Genomic DNA, 26,743 nt, shown 5'->3' on the forward strand with positions numbered 1-26,743 from the left:
ATCTTTTATTTAGCTGGCAGTAGTGGCGCTCGCTGTATTGCAGTAGTTCGAGGAACGAAGATTTTTGTGAAGTAATTGATTTGTGAAAGGTATAGGTTAATGTTAGCCAGAGCCATTCTTTTGTAGGGGTTATTCAAAGTCAGACTGCGTTGCGCTAAAAAATATTGTGTGTCAGTTTAAGCACAGTCATGTATAATTTTTCTAAGGGGACATTTCACATGTAGTGGCACATTTCGGCACAAATGACGCCTGTAACTCGGGCTCTGAGGCTATCCTCGGTTCCTTTCGGCGGCTGGCTGATTTGGTGAAGGCAACTAGCATCGCAAACGGGGTGCAGGCTATGCTACCTGTTTGCAGCGTCGTCCACAGGCTTGATCAAGGACCTCTGGTTTGGAGCACAGTGGAAGGTCTAAACCAGAGGCTCAGACGACTCTGTGACCGTATCGGATGCTAATTTTTCGACCTTTGCTATCGGATACAGAATTGCAGGCTTTCCCTTAATATTAAAGTAAATTGATAATTTTTACTTATGGAGCGTCTGAGAGTAACTGAATAAAAAACAATTTTAGTGCCATACGCGTTTCGCTTTTATTTTCTGAAAGACGTCATCAGTGGCAGGTTGCATTGACATACACTACTGGCCATTAAAATTGCTACACCGAGAAGAAATGCAGATGATAAATGGGTATTCATTGGACAAATATATTATACTAGAACTGACATGTGATTACATTTTCGCGCATTTTCAGTGCATAGACCCTGCGAAATCAGTACCCAAAACAACCATCTCTGGCCATAATAACGGCCTTGATATGCCTAGGCATTGAGTCAAACAGAGCTTGGATGGCGTATACAGGTACGGCTGCCCATGCAGCTTCAACACGATACCACAGTTCACCAAGAGTAGTGACTGGCGTATTGTAACGAGCCAGTTGCTCGGCCACCATTGACCAGACGTTTTCAATTGGTGAGAGATCTAGATAATGTGCTGGCCAGGGCAGCAGTCGAACATTTTCTGTATCCAGGTAGACCCGTACAGGACCTGCAACATGCGGTCGTGCATTATCCTGCTAAAATGTAGGGTTTCGCAGGGATCGAATGGAGGGTAGAGCCACGGGTAGTAACACATCTGAAATGTAACGTCCACTGTTCAAAGTGCCGTAAATGCGAACAACAGGTGACCGAAACGTGTAATCAATGGCACGCCATACCATCAAGCCGGCTGATACGCCAGTATGGGGATGACGAATACACGCTTCCAATGTGCGTTCGCCGCGATGTCGCTAAACACGGATGCGACCATCATGATGCTGTAAACAGAACCTGAATTCATTCGAAAAAATGACCTGTTGCCATTCGTGCACCCAGGTTCGTCGTTGATTACACCTTCGCAGGCGCTCCTGTCTGTTTGTTGCAGTGTCAAGGGTAACCGCAGCCATGGTCTCCGAGCTGATAGTCCATGCTGCTGCAAACGTCGTCGAACTGTTCGTGCAAATGGTTGTTGTCTTGCAAACGTCCCCATCTGTTGACTCAGGAATCGAGACGTGGCTGCACGATCCATTACAGCCATGCGGATAAGATGCCTGTCATCTCGACTGCTGCTGATACGAGGCCGCTGGGATCCAGCACGGCGTTCCGTATTACCCTCCTAAACCCACCGATTCCATATTCTGCTAACAGTCATTGGATCTCGACCAACGCGAGCAGCAATGTCGCTACACGAGAAACCGCAATCGCGATAGGCTACAATCCGACCTTTATCAAAGTCGGAAACTTGATGGTACGCATTTCTCCTCCTTACGCGAGGCATCACAACGATGTTTCACCAGGCAACGCCGGTCAACTGCTGTCTGTATATGAGAAATCGGTTGGAAATTTTCCTCACGTCAGCATGTTGTAGGTGTTGCCACCGGCGCCAACCTTGTGTGAATGCTCTGAAAAGCTATTCACTTGCATATGACAGCATCTTCTTCCTGTCGGTTAAATTTCGTGTCTGTAGCACGTCATCTTCGTGGTGTAGCAATTTTAATAGCCAGTAGTGTATGTTCGGAGTAAGATCTTAAGGGCGGGAAAGAAACACCATGGCCTAATAGCTGTGTTAGAAAACTGCTAGGTAAGCAAAGAGAACTTCACCTCAGATTCAAGAAAAGTACATATCTAGCTGAGAAACAAAAGCTGAACGATGTGAAGATGAGCGTAAAGAGGGCAATATTCTATGATTTCGAAAGTAAAGCTTCAACTGATCTGAGTAAAAACCGTAAGAGATTTTGGTCGTATGTAAAATCAGTAAGTGGGTCAAAATCAGCTATTTATTAACTCGGCGACCACACTGGACAATACGGAAGATGACAGAGAGAAAGCCGAAACCAAATTCTGTCTTCCAAAATTATTTCGCTGCGGAATATCGTGCCCCTCCATTCGGTCGCCGTACGGACGTCAAAATGGTAGATATTGAGATAACCGATAGCGGAATAGAAAAACAACTACAACCGCTTAGTAGTGGAAAGGCGTGGAAAGGCGCCAGGATAAAATGAGACACCTATAAGATCCTACAAAGATTATGCGAAAGAACTTCCTCTCCTTCTAGCAGTAATGTATAATAGATAACTTGAGCAACGAAGGGTACCTAGCGACTGGAAGAAAGCGCAGATCATTCCCGTTTCTAAAAATTGCCGTAGGACAGATGCACACAATTATAGAACTATACCGTTGACGTCAGTCTGTTGTAGCATTACGGAACATATTTTATGCTGAAGAATTATGGCATTCTCGGAGAAGGAATGTCTCCTCTATAAAAATCAACATGGATTCCGCAAATAGAGTTCCTGGGAAAAACATTTCACTCTGTTCCTCCATGAGAACCACACTGCCGTAGACAATGGCGCTCAGGTTGATGTCGTGTTTCTTGACTCCAGGAAGGCATTTGACACCGTCCCTCACTGCCGTTTAGTGAAAAAAGTGCGAACGTATCGAGTATCTGAGCAGATTCGCGACTCGATTCAAGACTTCCTTGCAGACAGAGCTCGACATGTCGCTCTTAACGAAACAAAATCGACAGATGTCAAGGTAATTTCCAATGTATCACAAGGAAGTGTGATAGGTCCGTTACCGTTTACAGTATATATATGAATGATCAGGTAGAAGGCGTCGGGTGCTCTCTAAGGCTGCTCGCAGATGATGCCGTTGTCTGTAACAAAGAAGTTACGCCAGAAGATAGTAACAATTTGCAGAATGACCTCCAGAGAATTGTTGAATAGTGCAGGTCCTCTCAGTTGACCTTGAACGTAAGTAAATGTAACATATTGTGCATACATAGGAAAGGAAATCCACTATGGTACAGCTACACTATTGATAAGAAACTACTGGAAACAGTATCTACCGCAAAATATCTATGAGTAACTATTCGAAGCGACCTTAAGTGGAATGACCATATAAAACAAATAGTGGGAAAAGCAGATGCCAGACTCAGAGTCGTATGAATAATTTTAAGCAAATGTAACTCATCCACGAAGGAAGTGGCTGGAAGGCGCTTGTTCGATCCATTCTAGAGCTTTGTTCATCTGGGATCCCTACCAGATATAACTGACGGAAGTGATTGAGAAGATCCAACGAAGAGCGGCACGTTTCGTCACGAGATCGTTTAGTAGGCAGGAGAGCGTTGCAGAGATGCTCAACAAACCCTATTGGCAGACGTTACAAGAGAGTCGGTGTGCATCACGGAGAGATTTGCTATTGAAATTTCGAGATAGCACTTTCTGGGAAGAGTCAGACAACATATTGCTTCCCCCTAATATGTCTCGCGTAATGACTATGAGTAGAAAATTCGAGAAATTTGAGCCAAAACAGAGGCTTGCCGACAATCATACTTCCCACTCGCTACTCACGAGTGGAACAGGGTTGGAGGGCTCAGTTATTGATACAAAAAGTACTCTCCGCCACACACCATTTGGTGACTTGCGGAATGTGATGTAGATGAAGATCTGTAATGACTGAGATATCGACAACTATGCCTTATGAACTGATACTTTTTGATACAACTCTAAATTCCACTCAGTGTTTCTGTTTATCAGTATTGTTTTGTTTTAAACTCTTTCCTGAGGACAGAAAAGGTGGGTATAAGCATTTTGGTCAACATTTGTTCCAGTAATATACATGCATCTGATGCACTACATACTCTACTAATAAGATGGGAGACAGATGTTAATAAAACCGAAATAAATTACTTTAATACCACCCATAAATTGTTTATAATATGTACATTCTGTGGTGGCTATTCCAATAAATGACTTTTGAAACTGAGAGGGCAAGTTTCTTCTATATGACTAATAACACAACTTCATATAAAAAGTACGTCCGTGATATTTGAATGTAAAAGTAGTAATAAGGAGGTCTGAACCAAAATTCTTTATTAAGACATAAAAGATTACACCAATCTGAAACAGATCTCAGAAATAAAAATTTAAAATATTAGCAGCACTATGTCATTTTTTAGCAAAACAAATCGTCTTTCATTAGAAAAGGAAGGAAAAATAGTATATTAACAAAATACAACTAAAATAAATTTGAATGGAAACCGAAATTGCCTACAGACACACAAGTATAAGGTTAATATACAATTTTCCTAATTTTTAAGAATGAAATATAGTAATTTTAGTGTCTATATATGAATACAAGATTGACTTACGTTTTACAGAATAGCAGCAACTGAATGTGATAATAAATTGTTATTGCAACAGACATATTTCAAAATAAACTAACAGATAAACCTTGATAGATATACAATGAAAATATATATTTATGAGCATTAGAGATGCTCTTAATAAAGTATAAACAGATATTTAAAATGTGTAAAGATACAGGAATAAATTTACATTTTATAAGAGAATAAAATAAGAATGTTTTCATACTAAAACAATTGCATCAAAATTGTGATTCTTGACGGAGAACAAGATTAAGTTGGACAAAGGTGAGAAAAGAATACAGCAGTGACACCTAAAGAAAATTATTTATAATTTTCCTTAAACACTCTACCAAAATCTCAGAAAATTTAAATCTAGATGGGGCTTTGAACCCTGCACCTTTTGAGTGCTAATCTAGTGCCACAGCCCCTGCATTATTTTATACATTTGGAACGAAGGGCAAGTATTTGTTAGGGGGAAAGGAAAGATGGAATTAAGAAAGTCTCAGAGGTATTGTCTATCTGTGTTCCAGGCATCACATGGAGTCGGTTAATGTTTTTTTCTCAGTGAATCTGTTTTTCAAAATTTAACATTCAGTCATAACTGATTCTCAGATTACAGTTTACTAACTTAATTTCTGAAGTTGTAAAGTATTGTAAATATAAGCACAAGAGTAAAGCATACTACCAGTACTGCTGATATGCGAAGATTAAATGTATTCGAGGTTGCAAGAAACTCATATTACATATAGCGTAAGAAATCTCCAGTGGAACAGAATGGAATATTAATAATCAAAAATGAGACACTTGCAGGAGACACAGGGACATCATAATATCTGTGTTATAACCTACACTAAGCCTACAGGGCTCTGTTGGTCTGTGTTGCAATGAATATCAGAAATCACCGTACTGCATTACTCTGAATAAGTCCACACAGCATGTGTTAAAAGAAACAATGTGCATATTATTATTTATAAAGAGTTGTGGGAACATTAAAGGAAAAAGAGGCTGTTTCATGTCTCACAGAATTTATACAAGGTTGCATCATTGTAGTTTACAGTGTTTTTTAAAAGAAACGTTTGTAGAATGTATAATTCAAATCCATAATATGGAAGTTTCCTTCATTTCGATGATGTGTTGGTGATTTTGTTTCTACTCCCCTACTGAGAGTAATAGACAAGAGGAAGTCAATGGGTTTCCAACATTCCACTTCAGTATCAACAATTTTTGTAGTGTGCTTCCTTTGATATCTCTGTTATACATCTGTCTCGAGTGAGCATGCATCCATATCTAATTTATAAGTATACACAAATTAGTAATACAGCATTAAGATACATCTTCTAAATGAGTTACTGTAAACCAGTTGAACTGTGATGATCAAAACGAGTATGTGTCTCATTGCAGCAACATAGGCTGGAGGAAGACTTCAGCCGTTTGACTGGTTGCAGAAGTCGAAGTTTCTGGGGCTGCAGTGGGTGCGCTGTTGCCGGCGCGCGGCAGTGACAAGGAAAGCGTCACTGCCGGTGGCCTGGTGAGTGCAGTGGATTGATCTAGCGGAAGTAGACACGGCGCGTCAAGGTTGAGGAGAAGCACGGCTGAAGCAGCCCGCCATGTAACAGATGCTCCCTGTCGGTGCGTAAGCGTACTCGCTGAGCCACGGTGCGGTTCACGTCTGTGAGCGACGACACCAGGTCCTTGACTCCCCTATGGGCTACCAGTTCGTCGTGCAGAGTCTGCACAAACCGCGAGGCATTTTGTGTGTCACGGGTGGGTGTGACTCCTGTAACATAATTGAAAGTCTCAGAAAATTTCCAGGAAGGCAATAGACTCTGCTGCTACAGTAACACATTGTATATCATGGATATGCTCACTGCTAAAATTCAATAAAAGAAGGTCTCGAGCCATTGGGCCCAAATCAATTTAAGCTAAACGTATTTGTAAGATATTAAGAACGTATAGTCATATGTAGAAGTTGTCGTGGGTAAGAGAAATGTGATTTACATCCGGATCGAGAAGTCCGTTTACCTGCATCCACAATCACGGATACTGGAATTTTGCAAACCACTTTAACGTGTTCGGTAGAACGTAACTCTGAAGGTATCATTGACCCTCTCCTGGATTTTCGTCTGCATTCCATTCGATAAAGAACATAGATGCTGACCACGACCATACTTTAATGCAACACAGCCTTTCATTTACGTAATACAGTTCGTAAAGTTACAAACCTCATTGATAATTAATGAAACCTATTTAATGCGAACGTTTGTAGAATACTGGGAAGTACACTATTGGCCATTAAAATTGCTACACAAGGAAGAAATGCAGATGATAAATGGGTATTCATTGGACAAATATATTATACTCGAACTGACACATGATTACATTTTCAAGCAATTTGGGTTCATAGATCCTGAGAAATGAGTACCCAGAACAACCACTGTAAGTAGGCTGTTTAGGTTTTCTTATTGGTAACGCCACATAGCGCTCTGTATAAAAATCACTGGCTGTGCCGTGTGCAGTCTGTGGCTGGTTTGCATTGTTGTCTGCCATTGTAGTGTCGGGCAGCGGCAGCTGGATGCTAACAGCGCGTAGCGTTGCGCAGTTGGAGGTGAGCCGCCAGCAGTGGTGGACGTGGGTAGAGAGATGGCGGAGTTTTGAAATTTGTAAGAATTGGTGTCACGAACTGATTTATATATTATGACTATTAAGGTAAATACATTGTCTGTTCTGTATTAAAATCTTTCATTTGCTAACTATGCCTGTCAGTAGTTAGTGCCTTCAGTAGTTTGAATATTTTATTTAGCTGGCAGTAGTGGTGATCGCTGTATTGCAGTAGCTTGAGTAACGAAGATTTTTGTGAGGTAAGTGATTTGTGAAACGTATAGGTTAATGTTAGTCAGGGCCATTCTTTCGTAGGGATTTTTGAAAGTCAGATTGCGTTGCGCTAAAAACTATTGTGTGGCAGTTTAAGCACAGTCGTGTAAAATTTTTCAAAGGGGACGTTTCACCACCTCTGGCCGTAATAATGGCTTTGATACGCCTGGGCATTGAGTCAGACAGAGCTTGGATAGTGTGTACAGGTACAGCTGCCTGTGCAGCTTCAACACGATACCACAGTTCACCAAGAGTAGTGACTGGTGCATTGTGACAAGCCAGTTGCAAGGCCACCATTGACCAGACGTTTTCAATTGGTGAGAGATCTGGAGAATGTGTTGGCCTGGGCAGCAGTCGAACATTTTCTCTATCCAGAAAGGCCATACAGGACCTGAACATGCGGTCATGCATTGTCCTGCTGAAATGTACAGTTTCGCAGGGATCGAATGAAGGGTAGAGCCATGGGTCGTAACACATCTGAAATGTAACGTCCACTGTTCAAAGTGCCGTCAGTGCGAACAAGAGGTGACCGGGATGTGTAACCAATGGCACCCCATAGCATCACGCCAGCTGATACGCCAGTATGGCAATGACGAATACACGCTGTCAATGTCCGTTCACCGCGAAGTCGCCAAACACTGTGTAAGGTGTCAGGCAAATACAACACCTTCCATGCAAACCCTGACATGATAAGCAAATCCAGTAGTATGCCACATAGCTCAGAATAAATCGTGACATTAAATTAACCAAAGTAATACGAGTAACGAGCGAGCAAATGGAATACCACAGACTAACACAAGAATGCCTCAATGCATGGCATACCTTCCCACCATGAGACCGACGCAGTTCCGAGGGGAGAAACGAGAACAGAAGCCAAGAGTAGAATCGTGTTAAGCTAGAAGGCCCTACGATAAGGGACGGACTGGACACCCACGTCGCTAGCCTACCTCTAAGACTACCACCCCCACGTTTTAGCGTGAGACTTTTTCGTGTCTCAGGTACGTCAAGGACCACCCCCCAGCCATTGTTAAAAGCTAGAGCCCTCCAGAAAAACAGTATAGATCTAACGATAATGCTAAAAGGATCACACCAGCTGCAGGTTTTAGTGTGAAACTTTTTAGCGTCTCTGGTACGTTGCAAACTTTAAAAACATTGCCCCACCACGAAAAGTATAACGTTTCTCATTGGATAGACAGAATTTTTGTAGGCGGAGCTTAAGGTTAACATTGAGACCCTGATTGGTCAGATGAAAACACAGCCAGATAGTTTTTTTTTTTTTTTTTAAACCAACTTCGGTAAATGCAGTAAGGAGAAGTTGGAGTGATAGTTGCTTCCGAGATGGCGAGGTGAGCGGAGCTGTGCTGCCCGCCGCTGCCCTGACGCTGCCTAAACACCGACAAGGTAATTAACGCACGCGATGCCGCATTTTTGAGCGCATAAGGCTTCACTCAGAACTGCAGAAGTCTCATCTGTTGCACCCCCTTTTTTGCGTAATACTAGTGTCGATCGTTATTTAAAACTCATGGTGTTCACATTTGCCGCTTGAAGAACAGATCTGAAACGCGATGATTTTTCTTTTACATAGTTATTGAGAAGCCACATCAGCCACTGTAATTTACGACGAGTTAGATAAGTAATTAAAGATAATTGAGGGTCACTGTAGACCATTTTGATAGTTTTCTCTTTTGTGAAACTTAAATTAAACCTAGATTATAGATGTGATATTGCATAGGTCATCCTTCGATCGATTGTAGAACTTGGAAACCCATTCAGGGAATATTCGTTCACATTTTTGTTGAACGCAGTTGGTTTTTACCAACCTGTATTAAAACATTTCCTTTTATCAATAGTGCAATTTATAAACGATGTTTTGTGAGTAGAATAAAATTTCCAATGGTAAACTTAACTGCTTTTTCGACGTTATTTTACCAGCTAACTATAAATAGGAAAGCCTTGAACCCTTTCCACTAAATGTAGTTAGTATTAAGATTCTTTTACAGGGAGTGCAGTGGAGCTGACGCTGAGATCATTAAGTATTTGGTTATATCATCGTTAGTCTCACTGAACTCTTCTGAATTCTACATGTCATGTGTGGTCTGGCGTCTCCTTACCAGCAACAGGTCACAGGTTCAAACTAGTCAAATCCCTACAAAACACGCTCAGAGCGTGGTTGCGCGAAAGTGGTAGGGAGACACGATATAGAACAAACAGACACCACCATGAATGTTTAGAACGGATGCGACCATCATGATGCTGTAAACAGAACCTGGGTGCATCCCAAAAAATGACGTTTTGCCATTCGTGCCGCCAGGTTCGTCGTTGCGTACACCATCGCAGGCGCTCCTGTCTCTGTTGCAGCGTCAAGGGTATCCGCAGCCATGGTCTCCGAGCTGATAGTCCATGCTGCTGCAAACGTCGTCGAACTGTTCGTGCAGGTGGTGGTTGTTTTGCAAACGTCCCCATCTGTTGACTCAGGGATCGAGACGTGGGTGCACGATCCGTTACAGCCATGCAGATAAGATGCCTGTCATATCGACTGCTAGTGAAACGAGACCGTTGCGATCTAGCACGGCGTTCCGTATTACCCTCCTGTACCCACCGATTCCATATTCTGCTAACAGTCATTGGATCTCGACCAACGCGAGCAACAATGTCGCTACACGATAAACCGCAATCGCGATAGGCTACAATCGGTTCTCTATCAAAGTCGGAAATGTGGTGGTACGCATTTCTCCTCCTTACACGAGGCATCACAACAACGTTTCACCAGGCAACGCCGGTCAGCTGCTGTTTGTGTATGAGACATCGGTTGGAAACTTTCCTCATGTGAGCACGTTGTAGGTGTCGCCACCGGCGCCAACCTTGCGTGAATGCTCTGAAAAGCTAATCATTTGCATATGACAGCATCTTCTTCCTGTCGGTTAAATTCCGCGTCTGTAGCACGTCATCTTCGTGGTGTAGCAATTTTAGTGGCCAGTAGTGTATTACGAAGTCGTGTTACAAGTTGTCAATTTGCATAGTGCTAAAAGTTTATAGTATTGTTCGTTTATGAAGTATGCGAAAATTCACCACTGTGTTGTTCGGACTCATGTTTTATCGGTAAAGAGTATTCCTGGAAACCGTCAGGACCACGGAAATTTTGAGTCTGCTTGTAAGCCAACTTTCACCTCCCAACGACGTGAGGAGTCACCAGGTACGACACTTGGTTGGTATTCCACGTTAAACTGTAGCTCCCCTTTCCCCTGTTGGACAAATGCTCGAAAGGTCACACAAGTCACCGAACTGCCGTCCAATCGAAAGAGGTGCATTTAGCCACTGAGCCGCACACACTTTTTATTACTATAATGTTTAATAATGCTAACAGGCCACATTTCTCAATGTATTGAGCTTTGCATTGTGTACTTGTAGATATATTTAAAAGGAACGTTGACAGATTGGCTGATTTTATACCATACATTATGTATGCAGAAAAAGGAATCATGTAATGAGACGTGAAATCCAGTGGATAGAATATCGTAGGACAAGCTTTATGTCGCCTTTTTACTGCTTTCGGTAGTTTCATGAGTAATATCTCTTACTGCAAACAAAGCAGGAATGGCAGAGACATAAGGCAGCTGCTGGTACGATGAAAATAGGATGCGCGTCTAAAAGTTGCGCAACACCAGGAAGAACTGCACGTCGCCATCGTTAGCTCTTCCAAAAGTTAACGACGAATCTATCGTTACCAGGACACTAGGAATCGAAACCAGTACAGTGCGACTCTGTCCCAAATGGGTAATAATAGTGACTGAAAACTTAAACAATCCTTTCAATCTGTGTCGTGTAACAGAAACAGACGAAAATCATAATACTGACACCATCCCTTAAATTTTAGTAACAACATAATTATTATCGCGCATAAATGAAGATATGTCCGCGATGTTTATCTGTAAAGTAGTTATTGCTGTGAATATCCGCTTCGTGATCGGTCTAGCAATGCACATCTTGTTTGACTGCAGTGGCTATCGTCGTCTCATTCAGAAAAAACGAGACTTCAGACCAAGTGAAAATTGAACAGCCAGCTTCAATCAATATGCCTGGACGATGTCAAGAACGACTACCTCAGTATCAGCATCCGAATGCACCTAAAAGGAGCATAATGAACAGTCTGTGGGAAATCTGTTCGTCATCCTGTGATGTTTCATGTGCATGAAGCAAGCTGTTCCAATAGCGAAGCACGAGTGGAATCTGTAACTTCACATGCAATGAAGAGTTGATACTGGATCACTCAATGTGACCAAAATACAGCATCATCTAATCCTATATGAATATCACAAGCGGCACAGTTTTGTTCATAGTGCCGACAAAAGTCTGGAGACGTACAGCGAATGTCGACAGTTCAGCACGGATGGTGCGTCACTGTCAAATGCAGATTGAACTGACTATAAGAGTGCTAATTATATTGGCTTCCACAATCTGGAAGCCGAAATGCGTCATACCGCAACTGTCACGTGAGCGCGTCTGCTAACGTCCAGAGGGTTTTGGACAAGGCACAATAGAACCTGTTTTACAGTGATGGCTGACGGCTGCCTCGGTCACCGGAATTTGGCCACCTGAAATGCTCAGGGGCTTTTTGGTTACTCCATGTCTGGTTACTTCGAGTGTCACACTGCATGCAAAATGCGATTTCGACTCATGTACACTGACGGCGATAAGGACAGAAAGTACTTAAACGATGAGGTTTTAGAGCGAGCGGTACTACCCCTCCAGCTATACAACTTGCTGCTCTTCAGCAGGGCAACATCTCAACATTCATGGTGGTGTCTGTTTGTTCTATATCGTGTCTCCCTACCACTTTCGCGCAACGACGCTCTGAGCGTGTTTTTTAGGGAATTAACTAGTTTGAACCTGGGACCTGTTGCTGGTAAGGACCACACATGACATGTAGAACTCAGAAGAGTTCAGTGAGACTAGCGATGCTATAACCAAATACTTAATGATCTCAGCGTCAGCTCCACTGCACTCCCTGTAAAAGAATCTTATTACTAACTAAATTTAGTGGAAAGGGTTCAAGGCTTTCCTATTTATAGTTAGCTGTTAAAATAACGTCGAAAAAAAAACAGGATGGTAAAAACCAACTGCTTTCAACAAAAATGTGAACGAATATACCCTGAATGTGTTTCCATGTTCTACAATGGATCGAAGGATGACCTATGCCATATCACATCTATAATTTAGGTTAAATTTAAGTTTCACAAAAGAAAAAACTATCAAAATGGTCTACAGTGACCCTCCATTATCTTTAATAACTTATATAACTTGTCGTAAATTACAGTGGCTGATGTGGCTTCTCAATAACTATATAAAAAAAAAAACATCGCGTTTAAGATCTGTTCTTCAAGTGGCAAATGTGAACACCATGAGTTTTAATTAACGATCGACACTAGTATTACGCAAAAAGGGGATGTAACAGATGAGTCTTCTGCAGTTCTGAGTGAAGCCTTATGCGATCAGAAAAGCGGCATCGCGTGCGTTCATTACCTTGTCGTTGTTTAGGCAGCGTCAGGCGACAGCGGCCGGCGCACCAGCCATCCAGCTCGCTGACTAGGAACTAACTCTACTCTAACTTCTCCTTACTACAATTCATCGAAGTTGGTTTAAAAAAAAAAAAAAAGTATCTGGCTGTGTTTTAATCTGACCAATCAGGGTCTCAATGTTAACCTTAAGCTCCGCCTACAAAAATTCTGTCTATCCAATGAGAAACGTTATACTTTTCGTGGTGGGGCAATGTTTTTAAAGTTTGCAACGTAACAGAGACGCTAAAAAGTCTCACGCTAAAACCTGCAGCTGATGTGATCCTTTTAGCGTTATCGTAAGATCTATACTGTTCTTCTGGAGGGCTCTAGCTTTTAACATGGGCTTGGGGGGTGGTCCTTGACGTAACAGGGACGCGAAAAATTCTCACGCTAAAATGTGCGGGTGGTAGTCTTAGAGGAAGGCTGCCGACGTGGGTGTCCAGTCCGTCCCTTATCATAGGGCCTTCTAGCTTAACACGGTTCTGCTCTCGCCTTCTGTTCTGGTTTCTCCCCTCGGAACTGCGTCGGTCTCACGGTGGGAAGGTACAACATGCATTTAGGCATTCTTGTGTTAGTCTGTGGTATTCCATTTGCTCACTCGTTACTCGTATTACTTTGGTTAATTTAATGTCACGATTTATTCGGAGCTTTGTGTCATACTACTGGATTTGCTTATCATGCCAGGGTTTTCATGGAAGGTGTTGGATTTGCCTGACACCTTATATATTACCATGCTTCGAACTTAATTTTTGCACTGAATTTGGGCAATGATTGAATCGTTGTCTAAGTCAGTCAAAAATTATTCCGGTGTCTAAATTTTGTTGCCTACTGTTCAGCCACGTTATTCTGTTCTATGCTAGTTTGTATTACTAATTTATATTTTTATATTCTTCCACATTATAATTAAAAATGCCAAGGAAGAATATTTTTATGCTATTATTAATTTTTAATTATTTTCTTTCTTTATTTAAGTGTGAAGTTTTTTTTAAGATGTTTGTAATCGAAAGTGAGGAGTCTTTCACATCGATTTCCTTAGGAATATTTTTTTTTATAAATGTAGTAATTAAGTAAAATCTATGCCTTACACATTTTCTAAATATCATGTGCAAGTAAAAATGTTTTTGTTTCTAGACATGCATTTCAACATTGTTACACTAACAAATAAGAACTATTTCCAAGAATTGCTTTGACAAACAAATATACATACACAAGTATTGAGATATCATCCTAATAAATGGTACAAATGTTAAAAAAAAGGGAAAACATCCAACAAGATATTTTTGTTCTTTGTTTTTATAAGGAGAAAATAAGTAAAATATAGTTATTCTTTTATTTTTATGAGGAGAAAATAAGTGGTATATAGTTTTAGCGTTTTCTGACTGTGAGGAAATGATCGTTGTCGTACTTCGTCATAGTTCCATATGAAATTCGCGAATCTTCACCACTTTTGTTTCTGATCATGCAAGAAAATTATTGCGTACCACTCCAACGATACTACGCAAGGGTAGGCGAAAGTTACAGTGGACAATATCCAATGGATATACCACAACCGGAAAGAACTCGTATTACTTTGGTTAATTTAATGTCACGATTTATTCGGAGCTTTGTGACATACTACTGGATTTGCTTATCATGTCAGGGTTTTCATGGAAGGTGTTGGATTTGCCTGACACCTTACAAACACCCTATTGAATTCTTCTCGGGTTATCAGCCGAGTGGTGGCGTCGTCTTGGCGCAACGTTTCAATGAGTTTCGTACCCATCATCTTCTGGCGAAGTGTCGGCATGATACTGGCGCTGACACTAATGGATGGGCCTTTACCTTGGTCAAGGTGTGAGTGTTTAAGCTTAACAGCTGTTCCTCCTTACAAGGGAACCTCCCCATCGCACCCCCCTCAGATTTAGTTATAAGTTGGCACAATGGATAGGCCTTGAAAAATTGAACACACATCAATCGAGAAAACAGGAAGAAGTTGTGTGTAACTATGCAAAAATAAGCAAAATATACAAACTGAGTAGTCCATGCGCAAGATAGGCAACATCAGGGATAGTGTGAGCTCAGGAGCGCCGTGGTCCCGTGGTTAGCGCGAGCAGCTGTGGAACGCGAGGTCCTTGGTTGAAGTCTTCCCTCGGGTGAAAAGTTTCCTTTCTTTATCTTTTCAAAGTTATGATATGTCCGTTCGTTCATTGACGTCTCTGTTCACTGTAATAAGTTTAGTGTATGTGTTTTGCGAGCGCACCGCAAAACCGTGCGATTAGTACACGAAAGGACGTGCCTCTCCAATGGGAACCGAAAACATTTGATCGCAAGTTCATAGGTCAACCGTTTCCTCCACAGGAAAACACGTCTGATATATTCTATACAACACTGGTGACGGCATGTGCGTCACATGACGGGAATATGTTGTCGACCCACCTAACTAGTACACTTGTCGAATGGGTAAAAAGATTCTTCTACCTTGCCCGATTTAGGTTTTCTTGTGGATGTGATAATCACTCCCAAAAAAGTGATGAAAACATAAGAGTTTGTCACGTAAACTGCAACAAATGAACGCAACAGTTTCACAGTCGCACAGTTTTCCCTGTGCTCTGTCAAAACATATGTTTTTAACGTTTTCAAATTTTTCTGTGTGTAGACCGTCAAATCTTGCAGATGTACAAGCAAATCTGAAGATGTCTTCAAATTCTGGAGAGCGAAGTTGATTATGAATGAGTGCCTGAACTTTCATAATATTGTCTGAAAATAAAAAAACTTTTCACTGGAGGGAAGACTTGGACCAAGGACCTCTCGTTCTGCAGCTGCTCCCGCTAACCACGGGACCACGGCGCTTCTGAGCTCACATTATCCTTGATGTTGCCTATCTTACGCATGGACTACTCAGTTGGTAAATTTTGCTTTTTTTTTCATAGTTCCACACAACTTCTTCCTGTTTTCTCGATTGATCTGTGTTCAGTTTTTCAAAGCGTATCCACTGTGCCAACTTATAACTAAATCTGAGGGGGGTGCGATGGGGAGGTTCCCTTGTTAGTTCGTTGCGGGTTGAGTTGATGATGCCTCTCGTTGTGGTTAGTCCCCGCTTGTGCTGGTGGTCGTTCTTATTTGCCAGCATGCAGGCATGCCAGCGGTGCGAGGTGGCCTTTTGACTCTTCTTTCCGTAGCGCATGTCGTAGTTCAGCGCGGTCTCCAACTCCGCTCACAGCTTCGGCTCTCCATCGCGGACCTCATTCCGTGACCGGGCGACTGCGTCCTCCAGGATGAAGTCCCAGTCGCACGCCTGAAGACAGGGCTCTGTTGATGGTGTGCAGGTGCTTTTCGCTGACGAATTCGACCACGATTGCTCGATACCCGACACGTAGTTCGTACGGCCTGTGCGCAACTGTTGGCTTCCTTTTCCCTTCGACTAGCGCGAAGAGGTAGGGGTGCCTGCGGGCGTTGTAGCACCCTTCCCGCAACATGACGGCAATCTTCTTCGTACATCTACATCTACATTTATACTCCGCAAGCCACCCAACGGTGTGTGGCGGAGGGCACTTAACGTGCCACTGTCATTATCTCCCTTTCCTGTTCCGGTCGCGTATGGTTCGCGGGAAGAACGACTGTCTGAAAGCCTCCGTGCGCGCTCTAATCTCTCTAATTTTACATTCGTGATCTCCTCGGAAGGTATAAGTGGGGGGAAGCAATATATTCGATACCTCATCCAGAAACGCACCCTCTCGAAACCTGGACAGCAAGCTACACCGCGATGCAGAGCGCCTCTCTTGCAGAGTCTGCCACTTGAGTTTGCTAAACATCCGTAACGCTATCACGCTTACCAAATAAACCCGTAACGAAACGCACCAATCTTCTCTATCTCCTCTGTCAACCCGACCTGGTACGGATCCCACACTGATGAGCAATGCTCAAGTACATGTCGAACGAGTGTTTTGTAAGCCACCTCCTTTGTTGATGGACTACATTTCCTAAGGACTCTCCCAATGAATCTCAACCTGGTACCCGCCTTACCAACAATTAATTTTATATGATCATTCCACTTCAAATCGTTCCGCACGCATACTCCCAGATATTTTACAGAAGTAACTGCTACCAGTGTTTGTTCCGCTACCATATAATCATACAATAAAGGATCCTTCTTTCTATGTATTCGCAATACATTACAGTTGTCTATGTTAAGGGTCAGTTGCCACTCCCTGCACCAAGTGCCTATCCGCTGCAGATCTTCCTGCATTTCGCTACAATTTTCTAATGCTGCAACTTCTCTGTATACTACAGCATCATCCGCGAAAAGCCGCATGGAACTTCCGACACTATCTCCTAGGTCATTTATATATATTGTGAAAAGCAATGGTCCCGTAACCCTACCCTGTGACACGCCAGAGGTTACTTTAATGTCTGTAGACGTCTCTCCATTGATAACAACATGCTGTGTTCTGTTTGCTAAAAACTCTTCAATCCAGCCACACAGCTGGTCTGATATTCCGTAGGCTCTTAATTTGTTTATCAGGCGACAGTGCGGAACTGTATCGAACGTCTTCCGGAAGCCAAGGAAAATGGCATCTACCTGGGAACCTGTATCTAATATTTTCTGGGTCTCGTGAACAAATAAAGCGAGTTGGGTCTCACACAATCCGGAATCCATGTTGATTCCTACAGAGTAGATTCTGGGTTTCCAGAAATGACACGATACGCGAACAAAAAACATGTTCTAAAATTCTACAACAGATCGATGTCGGAGATATAGGCCTATAGTTTTGCGCATCTGCTCGACGATTCTTGCTGAAAACTGGAACTACGTGTGCTCTTTTCCAATCATTTGGTACCTTCCGTTCCTCTAGAGACTTGCGGTACACAGCTGTTAGAAGGGTGGCAAATTCTTTCGCGTACTCAGTGTAGAATCGAATTGGTATCTCGTCAGTTCCAGTGGACTTTCCTCTGTTGAGTGATTTCAGCTGCTTTTCTATTCCTTGGACACTTATTTCGATGTCAGCCATTTTTTCGTTTGTTCGAGGATTTAGAGAAGGAACTGCAGTACCTGCGGCATGTTGGTACTGTCTGGAAACGCTATGGTGTCGGAATGGACCACTTCTTGTTTCCCATATGGCTTGCCGGTCTCTTCTTCTTGTTTTCCTTGCAGCTTGATCTCCCCAGTGGGGAAGGAGCACACGGCATTATGTCCATGGGCGTCTCCCTCGTTTCCTGTACTGCTACAGGTTCCGGAGTGACGTCCGTTTGCGTCGCCATATCCACCCCTGCGTGTCGTGCCACTGTAGAGATGGCGCCGGGGAGGGTGCAAATTAGATTAGATTAATACTTGTTCCATAGATCACGAATACGACACTTCGTAATGATGTGGAACGTGTCAGGTTAATAAAAGATGTCTGTACAAGATATTACATCACACAAAATATTGCATGACACTAATGTTCAAGTTTTTTTCCTTAATTTATATCTAAAAATTCAGGCAGTGAGTAGAAGGAGTTGTCATCTAGAAGATCTTTTAATTTATTTTTAAATGTTGGTTGGCTGTCCGTCAGGCTTTTGATGCTGTTTGGTAGGTCACCAAAGACTTTTGTGGCAGCATAATTTAGCCCTTTCTGTGCCAAAGTCAGATTTAACCCTGCATAGTAAAGATCATCCTTTCTACTGGTGTTACAGCTATGCACACTGCTATTACTTTTGAACAGGGTTGGATTATTAACAACAAATTTCATAAGTGAATATATATAATGTGAGGTTACTGTGAGGATCCCTAGATCCTTAAATAGATGTCTGCAGGATGATCGAGGGTGGGCTCCAGCAATTATTCTGATTACACGTTTTTGAGCAATGAATACTTTTCTACTCAACGATGAATTACCCCAGAATATGATGCCATACGAAAGCAGTGAATGAAAATAGGCATAGTAAGCTAATTTACTGAGATTCTTATCACCAAAATTTGCAATAACCCTAATAGCATACGTAGCTGAACTTTGACGTTTCAGCAGACCGTCAATGTGTTGCTTCCAGTTTAACCTCTCACCAATGGACACGCCTAAAAAATTTGAAACTTCTACCTTAGCTACAGACTTCTGTTCAAAGTCTATATTTATTAGTGGAGTTGTGCAATTTACTGTACGGAACTGTATATACTGTGTTTTATCAAAATTTAAGGAGAGTCCGTTTGCTGAGAAACACTTAATAGTTTTGTGAAAAACGTCATTTACAATTACACCACTTAGTTCTTTTTGGATGTTATTACTATACTTGTATCATCAGCAAAACGAACTAACTTTGTATCTTCATCAATTTGGAATGGTAAGTCATTAATGTATATCAAGAACAGTAAAGGACCTAAGACCGAACCCTGTGGAACCCCGTACTTGATAGCGCCCCAGTTTGAGGAACAAGCTGTTGTTTTAACATTACATGAACCACTTATTTCAACTTCCCGCATTCTTCCAGTTAAGTATGAATTAAACCATTTGCGCACTGCCCACTCAAACCATAATGACCTAAGTGCTTCCTGCAGCTGTTGCAGCTGCCGGTCAACAGCGACGAGCTCCTTCTTCGTGGCTGCCCTCTCTGCCTCCATTGCAGCTTTGAGGGCAGCCACTGCGGCGACGGGCGAAACTCCAGCCTCGCCGTCTCCTCGGTGGCGCGGTCCGTTTCCCCCTATGGAGTGTACCGCTTCCTCCCTTGTGGCGGTGGATGTCTGCTGCTTCGAGTAGGCGCAGCTCCGAGAGTTTGCAGCGTGCGCGCCACCGCAGTTCACGCACGTGGGCGCGATGTGTCGCGGTTTGTCAAAGTCTCGTGTGTCATGCGCCTTGGCACACTTCAAACACGCGACTGTGCCGCTTCACGTCCCGGCGACGTGCCCGAGCTTCTGGCAGCGGTAACACTGCCTCTCGTGCAGCGGCCTGCTACGCTCATTCTTGCTGGCCCGGCCATCTACCACCAGCGTGAGCACGAGTTTGGCCACAGCAGCCAGCTTGCCTCCCTTTCCGCGTCCGGACATGGCGTACACGAGCGACGGTAACGAAGTGAGCCGCAGCGAGTCGAGCAGCGGAGTGCGTGCCTACCGCCGTGAAGTGTCGGGATGGTCTCTCTCACCTTTTAACTTTCCCTTCCTTGGGGAACTGTGTAGAGGAGTTTGTAGCCTGTTGGCCTTTACTCTACAATGTGTGTTGTGAGTGTGTGATTGTCTTCGACTGTTTTGGCTGTCTGTGTGTTGTGTTGGTGTTCTGGTGGCGTCTAGTGCTTGCCTGAGGTTGGTGAGATGCTGGATATTTTAAGGATTAAGAATTGGTGTTAGGATTTGGAGATTTTTGGGATTTTTCGCTTCGACTTAGTCGTCGAAGATCGTCATGGGGCGTTTGTGCTTGTCGCATGACATGTCATACTGACCTAATGACTAAACGTCTATCAGGCCCTCATACGGCCAATAATGGAGTATGCGTGCCCTCTCTGGGGATACGCGGTGAAGCAGCACCTGGACAAACTCCAGACACTCCAGAACCGCGCACTCAGGAGGGCACTGCATTTACCCATGGGATTCCCCACTGACGATATGCACACCGCTGCTGAAATCCCACTGGCAAGGGCTTTCTATGAGAGGTCTTCCAGATCTGGAAATAACCTTATTCAAACCTTAGGTCGATATGTCATGTCCTTCGACAAGCACGAACGCCCCATGAGGATCTTCAACGACTAAGTCGAAAACAAATCCCAAAATTCCTCAAATCCTAACACTAATCCTTAATCCTTAAAACACCCAACTTCTCGCCAACCTCAGGCAAGCACTAGACACCACCAGAACACCAACACAACACACAGGCAGCCAAAACAGTCAAAGACAATCACACACTCACAACGCACATTGTAGAGTAAAGGCCAATAGGCTACAAACTCCTCTACATACTTCCCCAAGGAAGGGAAAGTTATAAGGTTAGAGAGAGCATCGCGACACTTCTCCAGAGGATGACGGGTACGGAACTCATTGAAACTTTGCAACAAGGCGACGTCACCACTCGGCCCATAAGCCGAGAAGAATTCATCAGTGGAATACGCCGAGAAAGACTGCAGTCGCATAGGGCAACACCCTTTCGCACTTGACAATGAATGTGCAACCTTCCTTTGAAAAAAAAATGATACCATTGGGTCCCTGCCTTTCAAATTGGCTTAGGATTGCAGCCAGAAAATGGGTTTCTGATATGACTGGTCGGCAACTCAAATTCACTCCGTCAGCTGATACTGGTGCCTCGCGCAGTACATCTACATCTACATCACTACTCTGCAATTCACATTTAAGTGCGTGGCAGAGGGGTCATCGAACCGTGATATTTAAGGCACTATGTCACCGATTGAGCGGCCCCTCCCGCAGATGTTCCAGTCCTCTCTCGCCCATGTGTGTGTATGTATGTGTGTGTGTGTGTGTGTGTTCTTAGCATAATTTAGTTTAAGGGGGGACGTTGATTAAAAACACACACTGTATCAAAAATGCACCAAATCCACAGTTTTGGAGATATGGCAATGAAATTTTGTACCACGCTTTACATGAAAATAACACATTTACATATACATGAAAATAACACATTTACATATAAAGTCCTTTGATTATATATATTAAACCTTTTTTTACTGAAATTTGAAGTTTTATTTTCAGAAAATAATGTATTTTCCTTTTTCTCAGAAAGTAATCAAGAGATTTCTACAAAAATTTCTGTTTCATCTCATTATAGCGTAAGTTTGTCTCATGAGGTTTTTAGAATAGGTCAAATAGGAGAACTTTCATAATTTTTAATTATAATTCTTCAAGTACAATTTTAAATTCATCCAAAATTCCAAGCATATTGCCCCATATCTCAGCTTGCAATAAGAATTTCAAAATTTGCTCTTGAGGATACTTTTATTAGGTTTACAGAAATATGTGTCCGAAGCTTCAGAATTCTGGCGGTCATAGTATCTGAGGAAAAGGTACATAAACTTTAAAAACAAACTTTTCAGCAAACGCAATTTAAAGTTCAACCTAACTTTTTTCCCTTATGTCACTTCTTTAGAAGGCACTACATTTGTACTCTGAGTCGTCTTTCCCTTCAAGCATTCTCTTCTGCTTTCTTGTTGTCTGTCTTGTTTCCTTTACCAGTTATTTAACTGACTTTTCAGCTGGAGAGACACGCTGTAAATCTATTTTTCTCAGGATGTATTGAGTAAAATTTCGTATTTTGAAGCCCATTCTTTCCAATACCTTCATCCTTCCCGACGTTCCCATCATTAAATACAATAACTACATTATAAGTACCAATTCTGACAACTGTAGCAGATGCAAGTGTGTTTTTAGGGCATCGTTTCCATATGAGTGAATTAAGAGACTCATTTGGATTTTTGGTTTTGCCATGAACACACTTTTTGAGATGTGCTGGATCGGCCAAAAAACCTGTAAGTGGGTTGAACAAGATCCATAATACAATTTGGAAGTCTCTCCTTGTGAATGTAGGGGTTGTTATCCCTCTGAGCTTGCCGTGGCAGGGAGGCCGTGTCACACTTTTAATTAATTTTCAGGCACTTCGGATCCGATTTCAACATTGAAACTTTGGGAAGTTATTGTCCATCCGTTGTACTAACAAATAAAAACTAAATCGAAAATTGACATCTTTGGTCATTCATCAACATCCCCCCTTATGTTAGTTTAAGTAGTGTGTAACTCCAGGGACCGATGACGTCAGCAGTTTGGTCACTTCTGAATTCACACGCATTTTTTTTTCTTTCTTATTACTGGTGTTTTACGGGCTCTAATGAATATCGAATGTCAGGAGGTAACTAGGAACATATCTGGATCGTCTTTGATTTAATACCACGACGTTTAGAGACCCTGATTTTTGTGACTGATGCCTTCATACGAGACTAAGCTCTTATATCCAGACATAATGTACACCCTTGTTTTCTCGAGAATATTGCTGCTGAGTTAAACACCAAAACTGTTACCTGATCATACAACTAAGCCTGTGAAGCACATCGTAATTGAACCATGAATGTTTAGTGCCTCTCTGTGCTGTGTTCACTTGTGTGAAGCATAAAATATAGTTCCGAAATTACAATCATTTATGTATTCTCTTGTATATAGTTTGGGGTACATAAGTTTATTATAGTATATCTACCCTAGTTGGCGTAATGACTCCTCAAATATCTATCCGCCATCCACTTAGAGTAGCTGGGAAAGCATCAGAGAACACCACAGTCGGGGTGAGAGTGTCCCATTACCAGACAGGTGCACGACTTTAATCTGTCATGTGGCTAAGAATCAACGACACAGTCAGTGTTGAGAAAGGGTTAGTGATCACGATGTTGTCATTACGACTATGGTTACGAACGTTAAAAGACGGTCAAGATGGCCAGGAGAGTATTCTTACTTGAAAGAGTAAATAACCAGTTGTCAGCATCCCACTTAGTAAATGAATCGACGTCATTTACTTCCGGTACGTTGGACGTGGAATAATCATGGGCAAATTTTAAACACATTGTAAATCACGCATTGGAGAAGTATGTGCCGGAAAAGTGGGTTATGGACAGAAAAGACCCACCGTGGATTAACAGCGCAATTCGGAGAATGCTCAGGAAGCAAAGACAGTTGCATTCGCGGTACAAGAAAGATCGGGAGAATGAGGACAGGCAAAAGTTAGTAGAGATTCGTGCTGCTGTAAAAAGAGCGATGCGCGAAGCATACAGCCACTACCACCATCGTACATTAGCAAAAGATCTTGCTGAAAACCCAAGGAAATTCTGGTCTTAAGTAAAATCGGTAAGCGGGTCGAAGGCTTCCATCCAGTCACCCACTGATTAGTTTGGCCTGGCAACGAAAGACAGCAAAAAGAAAGCTGAAATTTTAAATTTAGCATTTGAGAAATCTTTCACGCAGGAGGATCGTACAAACATACCGCCGTTTGGGTCTCGTACAGATTCCCGTATGGAGGACATAGTGATAGACATCACTGGAGTTGTGAAGCAGCTGAATGGGTTGAAAATAAATAAATCGCCAGGTCCCGATGGGGATCCAATTTGGTTTTACAGAGAGTACTCTACTGCACTGGCTCCTTACTTAGCTTGCATTTATAGCGAATCTCTTGCCCAACGTAAAGTCCCGAGCGACTGGAAAAAGCGCGGGTGACGCCTGTATATAAGAAGGGTATAAGGACGGATCCTTAAAATTACAGACCAATATCCCTAACATCGGTTAGTTGCAGGATTCTCGAACATATTCTCAGTTCGAATATAATGAATTTCCTTGAGACAGAGAAGTTGCTGTCCATGCATCAGCACGGCTTTAGAAGGCATCGCTCCTGCGAAACGCAACTCGCCCTTTTTCCACATGATATCTGGCGAACCATGGTTGAAGGGTATCAGACGGATGTGATGTTCCGTGACTTCCGGAAAGCGTTTGACTCGGTACCCCACTGCAGACTCCTAAGGTACAAGCATATGGGATTGGTTCCCAAGTATGTGAGTGGCTCGAAGACTTCTTAAGTAATAGAACCCAGTACGTTATCCTCGATGGTAAGTGTTAATCGGAGTTGAGGGTATCATCTGGAGTGCCCCAGGGAAGCGTGGTAGGTCCGCTCTTGTTTTCTATCTACATAAATGGTCTTTTGGATAGGGTGGATAGCAATGTGCGGCTGTTTGCTGATGATGCTGTGGTGCAAGGGAAGGTGTCGTCGTTGAGTGCCTGTAGGAGGATAGAAGATGACCTGGACAGGATTTGTGATTGGTGTAAAGAAAGGCAGCTGACTCTAGAGATAGATAAATGTAAATTAATGCAGATGAATAGGAAAAAGAATCCTGTAATGTTTGAATACTCCATTAGTAGTGTAGCGCTTGATACAGTCACGTCGATTAAATATTTGGGCGTAACACTGCAGAGCCCTATGAAGTGGGACAAGCATGTAATGGCAGTTTTGGGGAAAGCAGATAGTTGTCTTCGGTTCATTGGTAGAATTTTGGGAAGATGTGGTTCATCTGTAAAGGAGACCTCTTATAAAACACTAATACGACCTATTCTTGAGTAGTGCTCGAGCGTTTGGGATCCCTATGAGGTCAGATTGAGGGAGGACATAGAAGCAATTCAGAGGTGGGGTGCTAGATTTGTTACTGGTAGGTTTGATCATCACACGAGTGTTACGAAAATGTTTCAAGAACTCGGGTGGGAGTCTCTGGAGGAAAGGAGGCGTTCTTTTCGTGAATCGCTACTGAGGAAATTTAGAGAACCAGCATTTGAGGCTGACTGCAGTACAATTTTACTGCCGCCAACTTATATTTCGCGGGAAGGCCACAAAGATAAGATGAGAGAGATCAGGGCTCGTACAGAGGCATATAGGCAGTCATTTTTCCCTCGTTCTGTTTGGGATTGGAACAGGGAGAGAAGACACTGGTTGTGGTACGAGGTACCCTCCGCCACGCACCGTATGGTGGATTGCGGAGTATGTATGTAGATGTAGATGAACACTCTAGTTAGCAGATAGCTTTTCAGTCCACTTCATGAGATACATACCTTCGAATGCAGAATACGAGACTAGGATGTCGGCGTAGGAATCACGCCCCTCGTCCGAGGTGTCGCTGACGATATTGCTGACATTCACGCCGAGATTGAATCCGCGTCCTCTACTTGCCTGCAACCAAAAAATGATTCCCCTGGAAAGATTCACAGCATAAACAGATAATATTATAACTCTTTCAGAGGCAGCGAAGGTTTTGGAAGATCATTTGAATGGAGTGGATAGCGTCTTGGAAAGAGGTTACAAGATGAACGTCAACAAAAGCAAATCACAAGTAATGGAATACTGTCCAGTCACATTGTGGGGTGGCGAGTACGTTATTTCACTGGTTTAAAGTTTTGATGGGGTCTTTAATCACGTGAGACTGGCAACTAATTTGGTGGTCAGCCAGAAAGTGAAGGGAAACACTCACCTTATTTTTTTTTCTTTATTATTATTTTCAAACCCGTACAAACAGGCAGGCTGTCAGCAGCATGTTACGCCGCTCTTCAGCCAGAGAATAGATCAAGAAACAAAGAAAGAATACTCATAAGTGACATAACGGTGGGTGATAAAACAGTAGACACATAAAGACAAACACGGAGCCATTCACACTCGACGATAAACCACACTACAAACTGTTGACACGACGCACACACACAGAAGATGGCGAGTGCACAGGTGAACGATGGAGTGCAACGGTGAACACTGAACACTACACATGACGGCACACACGAGGCACTGATGGCGATGATCTCCGGCGCGCGAAAGTCCACGTAGCGTGTGCGAGTCCGGGGACCTGCCAAGAGGGGAAGAAGGGTGAGGTGGGGGAGAACAAGGATGCCAATGGCTGAGGAAATGGGGGGAGGAGGGGAGGGACAGGGGAGGGGAAGCCCAGGGGAGGAGTGGGGAGAAAGGGAGGAGGGAGGGAAGAGGGAGAGAAGGGAGGGAAGGTGACCAAAGGAGCAAATACAGGAAGAGGGAGGGAGGATCAAAGTTGGTAGGAGGGGTAGATGGATGGGAGGAGGGCATCATCAGGGAGAGGGAGCTGGCGGAAGCCACCTTGGGAGAGGGTAAGGAGAGTGGAAAGATGGAGCCGGGTGGGACTGGTCACCTTATTTTCCAGTCTGCACGTC

At 43.0% G+C, this 26,743-nt stretch overlaps 1 protein-coding gene across 1 annotated transcript in view; it reads right to left on the reverse strand.

Annotated features, from left to right (window-relative positions):
• Positions 1 to 4,397: 4,397 nt before the first annotated feature.
• LOC126281786 (caspase-1-like) overlaps positions 4,398 to 26,743 on the reverse strand; it is a gene marked incomplete at its 5' end in the record, with an annotated part of 148,993 nt that continues 126,647 nt past the window's right edge. The window contains 2 exons of the mRNA XM_049980996.1: positions 4,398 to 6,458; positions 25,625 to 25,742. Of these exons, the coding sequence (XP_049836953.1) occupies positions 6,229 to 6,458; positions 25,625 to 25,742 (348 nt within the window). The remainder of the gene's footprint in view (positions 6,459 to 25,624; positions 25,743 to 26,743) is intronic.

This window comes from Schistocerca gregaria, chromosome 1 (genome assembly GCF_023897955.1).
Source record: "Schistocerca gregaria isolate iqSchGreg1 chromosome 1, iqSchGreg1.2, whole genome shotgun sequence".
Taxonomy (NCBI): domain Eukaryota; kingdom Metazoa; phylum Arthropoda; class Insecta; order Orthoptera; family Acrididae; genus Schistocerca; species Schistocerca gregaria.